This window comes from Scylla paramamosain, chromosome 45 (assembly GCF_035594125.1).
Source record: "Scylla paramamosain isolate STU-SP2022 chromosome 45, ASM3559412v1, whole genome shotgun sequence".
Classification (NCBI taxonomy): Eukaryota; Metazoa; Arthropoda; class Malacostraca; order Decapoda; family Portunidae; genus Scylla; species Scylla paramamosain.
Genome location: NC_087195.1, coordinates 2572501 through 2585000, shown reverse-complemented (window position 1 = coordinate 2585000; position 12500 = coordinate 2572501). Strand labels below are relative to the sequence as shown.

General features: G+C 43.2%; 1 protein-coding gene across 24 annotated transcripts in view; it reads left to right on the top strand.

Annotated features, from left to right (window-relative positions):
* LOC135094216 (serine/threonine-protein kinase WNK1-like) overlaps positions 1-12500 on the top strand; it is a 134838-nt gene that overhangs the window by 66927 nt on the left and 55411 nt on the right. The window contains exon 1 of one of the 24 annotated variants that reach the window (XM_063994096.1): positions 288-523. The exons of 21 other annotated variants lie outside the window; for them this stretch is intronic. In XM_063994096.1, coding sequence (XP_063850166.1) covers positions 303-523 — 221 coding nt within the window. In that variant the 5' untranslated portion in view covers positions 288-302. Of the gene's footprint in view, positions 1-287; positions 524-550; positions 893-1035; positions 1056-12500 lie in introns of those variants that run through there. 2 more of the 24 variants (XM_063994097.1, XM_063994109.1) reach the window with 2 other exon arrangements.

The window sequence follows — 12500 nt, the reverse complement described above, 5'->3', positions numbered from 1 at the left end:
CCCTACCCCCCATTTGCCACGCCCGGCCCTACCATGCCTGCCCCTTGCCCCTACCGCTACCCCCTCTCCCATCTCCCCACCTTGCGGCACAACAGGTTCATGTACTAGAGGGTGTGGGGGTGAGTGTCAGGTCCCCTCCTCTCCCCTCCTCCCTTCCCTCCACCCTCCTTCCACCGTGCCTTCCTCGCCCCTCTGTTCCCTGCCTCGCCGCCCCTCTCAATGACCCCGTATCCTCCCAGGTCGTTACCCCTCCCTCATGAGTCTTGCAGTTCGGGCCCCGCAGCGTTGTGTGATCGTGTGGCATGGCGGGGCAGGCGGGGCAGTCCAGGGCAGCGTGCATGGCGGGGCGTGCATGGCGGGGCGAGCTAGGTCAGGTCAGGGCGGCGTGGGTCGGGTGGTTGGGGAGAAAAGGGTGGCGGTGCTGGTGGTGGCGGCGGTATGAGCGGCGCGGCGCCAGTGTGAGGCAGGCAGCAGGCGGCGGCAGCTCCCAGTGTGCCTGCAGCCCCGCCGCGCCACGCATCAGGTGAGCCCCGCCCCGCCCCGCCCCGCCCCAGCCCCAGCCCCGCACATCGCCGCCTCTGTCAGTCTGCCACGACCACCATGGTGCCGGCGGCCGCCCCTGTCCCCGCCGCCCTGCCCAGCGCCCCTGGGGGTTGCCGGCCGCGGCGCCGGCGGGAATGAGGGTGTGCTGCGTGGGCGTGGGCGTGGCAATGGGCGTGGGTGTGGAAGAAGAGGCCGATTCTCGCTCCGGGGGTTGCGGCCGCCCCAGACATAACTCCTGGTCAGGCAGCACATGCACGGGGGCGGCGCCCACCCGCACGCGCGCCAGGATCAGCTCCCTGCCCCGCCAGCACTGCCACCACCACCACCACCACCACCACCACCGCCGAAGGTAACCCGTGCCCCGCCCCCAGCGCCACGAGAGCCGCCCCCTGGAGTGTGTGGGTGTGTTGGTGTGTGTGTCCGTGTGGGCGTGGGTGGTGAGTGCCAGGGAAGTACCGGGGGAAGTGCCAGCCAGTGCGGGAAGTGCCGGGGATTGCTGGAAGTGCCATGGGGTAAGACAGTGCCAAGAAGTAACGGGAGGACCAGGGAGTGGCGTGAGGGAGTGTCGTGTTGTGCAGTAGTGGGGTGGAGGAGGCGGTGAAGGGGAGTGAGGGGTGACAGTGGTGCGGTAAGCGTGGGCCTGTTGCTGCACACACACACACACACACACACACACACACACACACACACACACACACACACACACACACACACACACACACACACACACACACACACACCACCATTCTTTCCTATCAGCACATGACTCTCTCTCTCTCTCTCTCTCTCTCTCTCTCTCTCTCTCTCTCTCTCTCTCTCTCTCTCTCTCTCTCTCTCTCTCTCTCTCTCTCTCTCTCTCTCTCTCTCTCTCTCTCATCCCCCGTCCCCTTCCTAATTAATACTATACCTGGCGCTGTGTGGTTAGGGCGCCCCCACCTCACCTGCCTGTCCCCTCACTTGCTAATTATTACGCCACCTCATACACATCCATAACGTAATTAATGATCTCTATCTATCCTTTATTTCTTTCATTTATTTTCCAAACCTGTTATTTTTACGTTTGTGTTTTCCTTTGTGTTCGTTTCTGTTTGTGTTATCTTTTTATTCTTGTTTGTTTATCTGTCTATTTTCTTTATCATTTTTTTTTCTAAGTATCCATCTTTATTTGTCTATTTATTAGTTTCTTCCTTCGTTTTTTTGTTTAGTTAGAAATGTGTATCTTTTATATAATTATCTATTTTTCTTCCATTTCTTTCTTTCTTTATTTATTCATTCATTCATTCATTCACTATATATCCATCTCATACTTCGTACTTAATTAAATATGTACACCTTTAAATTACTAACTATAACTGCCTCTTATTTATTAATTTACCTATTGATTCATTTATTTATTCAACCATTTATTACTTTTTTGCAAGGGAATCGTCTTAGGTTCGTTTTAATTCCCTTTACAAAAGAATCAAATCTCCCTTTTATTACAGTTTCCAAACCTGTGTTCACTGGGGACTGGGAAAACAAGGGAAAAATAACAACATGCTGAAAAAACAAACAAAAAAATCATAAGTATGCAAGTGTTTAGGGTATAAATGTTGTTGTTGTTGTTGTTGTTGTTGTTGTTGTTGTTGTTGTTGTTGTTGTTGTTGTTGTTGTTGTTGATCGAGAGGAATAGAAGGAGGAGGTATAGATGAAAGAGATGATGGTAGAAGAGAGGGGGGATGATGAAATGGGGAAAGAAAAGTGAAAGGAGGAGGAGGAGGAGGAAGAAAAAAGAGGAGAATAATTAGTTGCAAAAATTTGTTAGGGTTGTTCGTTCTTTGTACACACACACACACACACACACACACACACACACACACACACACACACACACACACACACACACACACACACACACACACACACACACACACACACACACACACACACACACACACACTAGAAATAGACGTGATTAAAGCAGCGTTCATGTTTTGATTACACACATAGACACGCACAGAGAGAGAGAGAGAGAGAGAGAGAGAGAGAGAGAGAGAGAGAGAGAGAGAGAGAGAGAGAGAGAGAGAGAGAGAATTTTATCCCCTGCAGTTTCGTAACACATTCAGATTTTTCCTTCTTGTAAAACTTTGTGTGTGTGTGTGTGTGTGTGTGTGTGTGTGTGTGTGTGTGTGTGTGTGTGTGTGTGTGTGTGTGTGTGTGTGTGTTCGTGCCTTTATGCTATACCATGACAAGAAAAAACGCAAAACACACACACACATACACACACACATTCTTCACTTTCCTTCTCACTTTTAAAACGCAAATAAATTATTTTTACTTTCTACTTAAATGCTAATATGTAGTAGTAATAGTAGTAGTAGTAGTAGTAGTAGTAGTAGTAGTAGTAACAGAATACATACATGCTCTTTACACTAAGGACATAAAAATTACACCTTTTTTTTTTTTTTTATTCACTTTCCGTCTCTTAATATATGTACGATAGTTTTTGTAGAGGTACGATTACACTCTTACTCTCTTCTCGTATCTTAAAGTGTTTTAAATTGCTTCTAAGTATTTCTGTGTGGAATAGTGATAGATAGAGAGAGATAGGCAGATAAATTAAGTCTTTTATTATTATTTCACTTCTTTTATTCATCTATCCTCTCGTATTTATTTATTTCTATTGGTGTTACCTTTGTTTCATATCCCAGGTGTGTTCCAAAGGTGTAAAAGGTGAAGATTATATTTATTTTTTGGTGTGCAGTGTGTGTGTGTGAGAGAGAGAGAGAGAGAGAGAGAGAGAGAGAGAGAGAGAGAGAGAGAGAGAGAGAGAGAGAGAGAGAGAGATATGTCAATTTCTAGGTGTCTTCAAGGTCATGACAGGTGTGAAGGAGTCCTCAGGTGTGCTTCAGATGTGTATTGCAATAGTAAGAGTGGACGTAAGTGTGTGCAGTTGTGTTCGAAATGTGCGACGTGACAGGTGTGTTGCCAAGACGTGAAAAAATGTAAATGAGCCATAAGAGGGAAGAGTAAGTGGGTGCAGGTGTTGCAAATGTGTTGCGTGACAGGTGTGTTTTCTGAGTCACTGAGGTGTTTATGAGAGAGCCTAGATGTGTTTCAGGTGTGTGCATGTTCAAAATATTGCGTTTTAAGCCCTTGAGAGAACTGCAAATTGTCTTCAGGTGTATTGCAGGTGTGTATATGTGGAAAAATCTGCTTTAGGGCCTACACAAACGTACAAAACGTCTCCAGGTGTGTTGCAGGTGTGTGATTGTCAACATTTCGTGTTTAAAACCTTGAGAGAAACACATATCATCTTCAGGTGTGCGTCAGTTGTGTTGCAGGTGTGTGTATTGCAAAGTATGTGCTTCAGGGTGCAAAGAAACGTACAAAGTGCCTCCAGGTGTGTCTCAGGTGTGTGTGTGTCAAAAATATTGTGTTTAAACCCCTGAAAAATATATAATTCGTCTTCAGGTGTGTTTCAGGTGTGTGCCAGGTGTGTTGAACTGCAAATGTGGCCCGGAAAATGCAAGCCAATGTATCACTGTTGCCTGGGGATGTGCAGTGACCGAAAGGAGAGAGGGAAAAAAATAAAATAAATAAAAAAGAGGGATTAATTCTGAGCATGAGTGAAAAATACGTTACTGGCAGTCGTTGTAAAAAGGCATTAAAGTTGGAGTGTCGTTAAGTAAAGCAAGGGAATGTAAAGTTATGCTTTGAAGGGCGTGGAGAGGAAAATCTTGCTTTGTTTTGATGGAAATGAGAGAAGAATTTAGTTGTAGATTATAATGAATGGAAGGTTTAGTTGTTATGCATTGGAATAAGAAGAAAAAGAGAAAAATTAACTTGTTGTATATTGAAAAAATTAAGTTGTTATGATCTAAAGTAAGAAAAAAAGTTATTATGAACTGAAATAAAAAGAAAGATTATTAAGGTGTTATAGATTGGAACACGAGAGTAATTAAATTGTTATAGATTTAAATACGAGGAAAAAGTAAATTATTATGAATTGGAATAAGTTGTTATGGATTGAAATGAGAGAAAAATTAAGTTGTTACGAGTTAAAATAAGAGAAAAATTTAAATTGTTATAGATTGAAATAAGAAGGAAAATCAGGACGTTATAAATTGAAATAACAGAAAAAAAAATGAGGTAGATTGGAATAAGAGAAAAATTAAGTTGTTATAGATTGAAGTTAAAGAAAGACCACGTTATTACAAATTGAAATAAGGAGAAAATTCAGTTTCTTTAAGCAGTGAAGATAAATAACAATAGATTTGTACTATCGATAAATGAACTAGTGGAATATAAAGTTATGTTATTTAAGCTTTAGAAGGAAAAAAAAGTTATTGGTGAAAATGGGAGGAAAAAAAGTAGTTAGTTTGTTTTAGTGAAGGAATATAAAGTTGTGTTATTAAAGGTGTGGAAGGAGAGAGAGAGAGAGAGAGAGAGAGAGAGAGAGAGAGAGAGAGAGAGAGAGAGAGAGAGAGAGAGAGTTTATCGGAGGCGTGAAAAAGGTTAATAAAGTTGTGCTGTTCATATTAAAAAAGTAGCTTAATATAAAGTTACGTTTTTCTAAAGATATGGCAAGAGTGATTTTAAAGTTTGCCATTTATTTGTGTATTTCTGGGAGGCGTGAAAAAGTATTAAAAGTTCTTATTGGGATAGAACAAACAAAAAAAATAAATAACAACAATAATAATAATAATAATAATAATAATAATAATAATAATAATAGTAATAATAATAACGAAAGTCTTGTTATTAGATATGCGAAAAAAATAGTTTGTTTTGGTATTACTGTACAAATAAAAGGATACTGTCTTGTTGATAAAGGCGTGGAAGCATGTTGAGTTTGTGGTTATCATGGAATAGTGGAGATATGATAAAAACAATATTACTTTTGGTATTGTTAAAAAGAATAAAAGCATTCAAAATCTTGTTAATAAAGGCGTGGGAATGTTGAAGTTCTTGTTTGTTATAGAAGGATAGAAATGTGATGAAGTGAATATTGTTAGTTTCACTGTTAGTATGAAAAATAAAATCTTACTAATGAAAAAAAAAAAATAAATAAATAAACTCATTCAAAATCTTGTTAATAAAGGCTTGGGAATATTGAAGTTTTGGTTGTTATAGAAAGATAGAAATGTGATGAAGTGAATATTGTTAATTTCAGTGTTAGTATGAAAAATAAAATCTTACTAATGAAAAAAATAAGTAAATAAATAAACTCATTCAAAATCTTGTTAATAAAGGCGTGGGAATGTTGAGCTTTTGGTCGTTATAGAAAGATAGAGATGCAGTAAAAGGAATATTAGTTTTTGCTCGTGGTATGAAAAACAAAAGTGTATTAATATAGAAATAGAAAGTTTACTAAGTCTTGTTAATAAAGACGTGGGAATATTGAGCTTTTGGTCGTTATAGAAAGATAGAGGTGTGATATAAAAGAATATAGTTAGTTTTTGGTATTAATATAAAAAAAAAATAGAAGCTTTACTAAGTCTTGTTAATGAAGATGTGGGAATATTGAGTTTTTAGCTCGTGAAAAGACAGAAAGAAACAAATATTAAAGTCCAGTTATTGAAGTTAAATAAAACATGCATTAATATAAACAAAACAAATGATGTCTAATTATTTGAGGCGTTAAAATTTATATCAAAGTTTACGATTTAATTAAATAAAAGAGAAAAAAAATATTACAAGCGTGAAAAAATGTATTGAAATTTTGTTGATGAAAAAGAAGAAAAAATAATAATAATTAGAAATGCCTAATTATTATTCAGAGAAAATGGGAAAAAAGCAAAATTAATTCTATATAGGGAAAACAAGGAAAAAAATACACACATACAAAAAAATATAGGAAAATGTATGCAAATATTTAAAGTATAATTGTGTTGTTATTGTTGTTGTTGTTGTTAATAGTGGAACGAATAAATAAATGTCCCGAGGGAGAGAGAGAGAGAGAGAGAGAGAGAGAGAGAGAGAGAGAGAGAGAGAGAGAGAGAGAGAGAGAGAGAGAGAGGGGGGGGGTCGCCATTGGTGGTAAATCTATAATGTGATTTTAGGGAGAATTACAGCAAATAGAAAAAGGAGAAGTAAGAGGAGGAGAAGGAAGTGGAAGACGAGGAGGAGGAGGAGGAGGAGGAGGAGGAGGAGGAGGAGGAGGAGGAGGAGGAGGAAAAATGAGTGAGTTCTTGATGCATTTCTCCATTACCACCACCTCCTCCTCCTCCTCCTCCTCCTCCTCCTCCTCCTCCTCCTCCTCCTCCTCCTCCTCCTCCTCCTCCTCCTCCTCCTCCTCCTCCTCCTCCTCCTCCTCATTACCTTTCATCGTAAGAGTGGTGAGTCATTACAGAGAGGAGGTGAGGGGAAGAGAATAAAGGAGGAGGAGAGAAGGAGGAGGAAGGAGTAGAAGGGTTGAACAGAGAGAGAGAGAGAGAGAGAGAGAGAGAGAGAGAGAGAGAGAGAGAGAGAGAGAGAGAGAGAGAGAGAGAGAGAGTAATGAAATTAACTCACGCACCAACAAAACAAATAACAAAGAAGAAGAAGAAGAAGAAGAAGAAGAAGAAGAAAGAAAAGATAAACACGAAACACGGACTAACAATTAATGATTAAAGAAGAAGAAGAAGAAAGGAAGAAAGAAAGAAAGAAAGGAGGGATAAAGAAGAAACGTAGAAAATTATACACAAGAAGAAAAATAGTGATAAAGTTTTCTCCTCCTCCTCCTCCTCCTCCTCCTCCTCCTCCTCCTCCTCCTCCTCCTCCTCCTCTTCCTCCTCCTCCTCCGTCGCATTGCAATAGACTTCTGGAACTGCATGAAGGGAAGAACAGGAGGAGGAGGAGGAGGAGGAGGAGGAGGAGCAAAGAAGGGAGTTAAAGGTGACAGTGAGCTGGAGGAGGAGGAGGAGGAGAAGAAGGAGCAGGGAGGAGGAGGAGGAGAAATGGAAGGAAAGAATTAAGATGTGACATGCATCCTAAAAGCGTAGATCTCTCTCTCTCTCTCTCTCTCTCTCTCTCTCTCTCTCTCTCTCTCTCTCTCTCTCTCTCTCTCTCTCTCTCTCTCTCTCTCTCTCTCTCTCTCTCTCTGAACTGTCCCTGTATGTCCTTCCTGGAAACAAGCCAACGTGCACACACACACACACACACACACACACACACACACACACACACACACACACACACACACACACACACACACACACACACACACACACACACACACACACACACACACACACTGAAAAATTATGCCATTTCATTATTATTAATTTGCTATTCTGGTTGTAGTTATTAATTTACTACTACTACTACTACTACTACTACTACTACTACTACTACTACTACTACTACTACTACTACTACTACTACTACTACTACTACTGCTACTACTACTTTTGGTATTACAGTAATGGTTGTAATAGTGATAATGTACTCGTGTCCTCTATTATCTCTCTCTCTCTCTCTCTCTCTCTCTCTCTCTCTCTCTCTCTCTCTCTCTCTCTATTGATCGGTATGATGGAAAATGAAGACTAAAACTCGCTTAAAATCATGAGAGAAGATAATATTAATCTCCTCCTCCTCCTCCTCCTCCTCCTCCTCCTCCTCCTCCTCCTCCTCCTCCTCCTCCTTTACCTATGTGCTCATCATTTTGGGAGATGAGGAGGGAGGAGAAATGAGGGGAAGAGAAGATGGATGGGTTTAATTTTCTATAGAAGGAGATAGATAGATAGATAGATAGATAGATAGATAGATAAAGAGAGAGAGAGAGAGAGAGAGAGAGAGAGAGAGAGAGAGAGAGAGAGAGAGAGAGAGAGAGAGAGAGAGAGAGAGAGAGAGATTGGATAGGGGTGTAGTTATATGGAAGTGTCAAAGTTTCTCTCTCTCTCTCTCTCTCTCTCTCTCTCTCTCTCTCTCTCTCTCTCTCTCTCTCTCTCTCTCTCTCTCTCTCTCTCTATTAAACATTCATGCACTGAAATCTCTCTCTCAAATTCTTTCCCGCATTTTCTCCTCCTCCTCCTCCTCCTCCTCCTCCTCCTCCTCCTCCTCCTCCTCCTTCTCCTCCTCCTTTACTTTCCTTTTTCTTTAAAATTAGTTTAAATAGAGTAGGCCGCAAACAGCCAAATAAGGGACAGTAGGCCTACTGCTGTTTGTTCTTCCTTTGTAATCCTTTGTAATCTCCTCCTCCTCCTCCTCCTCCTCCTCCTTGGACATAGAAGTTAGGTTTGTTCTCTATCTCTTCTTCCTGAGAGAGAGAGAGAGAGAGAGAGAGAGAGAGAGAGAGAGAGAGAGAGAGAGAGAGAGAGAAATATATATATACACGTACTAACTCACCACTATCACCACCACATTTCTCTCTCTCTCTCTCTCTCTCTCTCTCTCTCTCTCTCTCTCTCTCTCTCTCTCTCTCTCTCTCTCTCTCTTGCTTTCAAGGTCAGTAGAAGCGCGACCTTGAATTACAATGAAACTAATGATCTGGGGAGAGAGAGAGAGAGAGAGAGAGAGAGAGAGAGAGAGAGAGAGAGAGAGAGAGAGAGAGAGGGGGGGGAAATAGAGATTATGAGGTTATGGGAAGACAAGACAGTCGAGAGAGAGAGAGAGAGAGAGAGAGAGAGAGAGAGAGAGAGAGAGAGAGAGAGAGAGAGAGAGAGAGAGAAAATATATTGCATGTGGATGATATTGATTAGTTTATGAACACACATACATACACACACACACACATGCACACACCACATACACACACACACACATACACACATGATCGTGTCCTATTCGTGTCGGAGAGAGAGAGAGAGAGAGAGAGAGAGAGAGAGAGAGAGAGAGAGAGAGAGAGAGAGAGAGAGAGAGGGGGAGTTTCCAGACTGATCAATACTTGTCTGGGAGAGGAGGAGGAGGAGGAGGAGGAGGAGGAGGAGGAGGGAAGGGAAGGGAAGGGAAGGGAAGGGAAGGGAAGGGGAATAAAGGGAGGGGAAAAGAGAGGGAGAGGTGAAGCTGTAGACGTGTGAAATGACCCCTCTCTCTCTCTCTCTCTCTCTCTCTCTCTCTCTCTCTCTCTCTCTCTCTCTCTCTCTCTCTCTCTCTCTCTCTCTCGGAATATCACCCCGTATTCTCATAATATCCCTTTCTTTTATCAGTCTCTCTCTCTCTCTCTCTCTCTCTCTCTCTCTCTCTCTCTCTCTCTCTCTCTCTCTCTCTCTCTCTCTCTCTCTCTCTCTCTCTCTCTCTCTCTCTCTCTCTCGTTATTTCTTTGCTTCATTTGCTGTGCTGTCTTCCTCCTCCTCCTCCTCCTCCTCCTCCTCCTCCTCCTCCTCCTCCTCCTCCTCCTCCTTCTATTTTTCTTTTGTTTTTGCATTCCTCCTCCCCCTCCTCCTCCTCTCTTTCTTTTCCCCTCTCAGTCTTGTTTTGAGGGGACAGTCTCTCTCTCTCTCTCTCTCTCTCTCTCTCTCTCTCTCTCTCTCTCTCTCTCTCTCTCTCTCTCTCTCTCTCTCTCGTTTTTCTCCTCATTTTCCCATTTTCAATTAATTCTTCGTGTCTACTCCCCTTCCTTCTCTCCCCTCTCTCCTCTCTCCCCTTCGTACTCATGTCTTCCCCTCTCTCTCCCCCTCCTCTTCCCTCTCTCCCCTTTCCTCTCCCCCCTCACCCCCCGTTGCGTACCCATCCACCTCTTCACTACCTTTTTCCCCTTTTCCCATCTCCCCTCTCTCTCTCTCTCTCTCTCTCTCTCTCTCTCTCTCTCTCTCTCTCTCTCTCTCTCTCTCTCTCTCTCTCTCTCTCTCTCTCTCTCTCTCTCGTTTTCTTCATATTTTGGTGTTGATTTTCTTTTTTCCTTCATTTACTCTATTTTCCTTTTTTTCCTTCTTTCCTTCTTTTCTTTCTCTTTTTTTGGTTCTTTTTATTTATTATTTTCTTACTTCTATATTTATCATTTATTTCCTCCACTTCTTTCTTTTGTCTCCCCTTCTCTCTCTCTCTCTCTCTCTCTCTCTCTCTCTCTCTCTCTCTCTCTCTCTCTCTCTCTCTCTCTCTCTCTCTCTCTCTCTCATCCATTTATTTATTTTATTCTCTTCACAAAACCTCTTATTCTACCCTCAGTTTTCCCTCTTTCTCTCTCTTTCCCTCTTTTTCCTCCACCTCCCCTCGTTATCATCTCATTTTTCCTCTTCCCTCATTCTTGTCTCTTATCTCACACCCTTTTCTCATAATTTCCCCTCTAATTATCGTATTTCTCTATTTCCTCTCTTTATCATCTATCTTCACTATTCCCTTATCTTTGGTCTATTATATTTCTTCATTTTTCCCCTTTTCCTCATTTATTCCTTATTCTTCTCCCTCTTTCTTCACTCCTTCATTCTCTTCCTTTCCCTCTCCTTCTCTTTCTTCCTCTTAGTCTTTCTTCTCTCTCATCTCTCCATCCTTCCTTCATTATTCTCTTCCCCTCACTTTGTCTCCCCTCTTTCTTAGTCTCTTCTCTTCTTCTCCCTTCCTTCCTTCCTTCCTTCCTTCCTTCCTTCCTTCCTTCCTTCCTTCCTTCCTTCCTTCCTTCCTTCCTTCCTTCCTTCCTTCCTTCCTTCCTTCCCCTCAACCTGTTAACCTTTTGCCCTCTCTCTCTCTCTCTCTCTCTCTCTCTCTCTCTCTCTCTCTCTCTCTCTCTCTCTCTCTCTCTCTCTCTCTCTCTCTCTCTCTCCTTCCCTCACTTTATACTCCCTCTCCCTCTCCCCATCTCTCAGTTTCTCCCCTCTCCCTCTTACTCTCTCCCCTCACTCTCCTCTCCCCTCTCTTTGTCTCCATCTCCCTCTCCCCTCACGCAGCAACATTCTTACCGAGTCACGTCTAGTGGTGACGTCATAAGCGCAACCTGTGACGTCATCGTTGCGTCACGACTTGCCAGCCAATGAGCTTGCAGTATTTGCTGTGGGGAGGGAGAGGAGGAGAAGGAGGGGTGGAAGAGGAGGAGGAAGCAGGAGAAAGAATAAAGGTAAGGAGGAGGAGAAGGCAGCTAAAAGAGAGAGAGAGAGAGAGAGAGAGAGAGAGAGAGAGAGAGAGAGAGAGAGAGAGAGAGAGAGAGGGGGGGGGGAGATCATAAAAATAGCAAAATAATGAGGAGAAAAGGAGAGGAGGGAGAGATCCTAAAAGGAAGAAAGGAAGGAGGAGGAGGAGGAGGACGAAGAGGAAGGAGTGTATTGGAGAACCTGGAGGAGGAGGAGGAGGAGGAGAAGAGAGAAAAGAAAAGAGCAAAAAAGAATATGAAATAATTGACTGGAGGAGGAGAAGAATAAGAGGAGTAGGAGGAGGAGGAGGTAGAAGAGGAAGAAGAGGAGGAGGAGGAGGCTAAGGAAGAATACGAAGAAAAGAAGAGGAAATGATATCGTGCTTCCAGAAAGAGCCAGAGAGAGAGAGAGAGAGAGAGAGAGAGAGAGAGAGAGAGAGAGAGAGAGAGAGAGAGAGAGAAGGGATGCTGGTAACACTGCTCTACCTTGAGACGAGAGGTTGGCAACACTGCTTGGACTACCCTTAGGAAAAGACTAAATAGCAACTCTTCTAAGGGAGAGGGAGAAGAAGAGGAGGAGGAGGAGGAGGAGGAGGAGGAGGAGGAGGGAAGGAAGGTAAGGGAGGATCCGTGTTTTAGGGGAAGGGAAGGGAAGACTAGGGAAGAGGGGGAAGAGGAGGAGGAGGAGGAGGAGGAGGAGGAGGAGGAGGAGGAGGAGGAGGAGGAGGAGGAGGAGGAGGGGTGTTGGGGATGAGAGAGGTTTGTGGGGTTTCCTTAAGGTGAAATTCCTCCTCCTCCTCCTCCTCCTCCTCCTCCTCCTCCTCCTCCTCCTCCTCCTCCTCCTCCTCCTCCTCCTCCTCCTTACCTTAACCTCTTTTTGTCAGTCTATTTGCCTGTTTCTCTCTCTCTCTCTCTCTCTCTCTCTCTCTCTCTCTCTCTCTCTCTCTCTCTCTCTCTCTCTCTCTCTCTCTCTCTCTCTCTCTCTCTCTCTCTC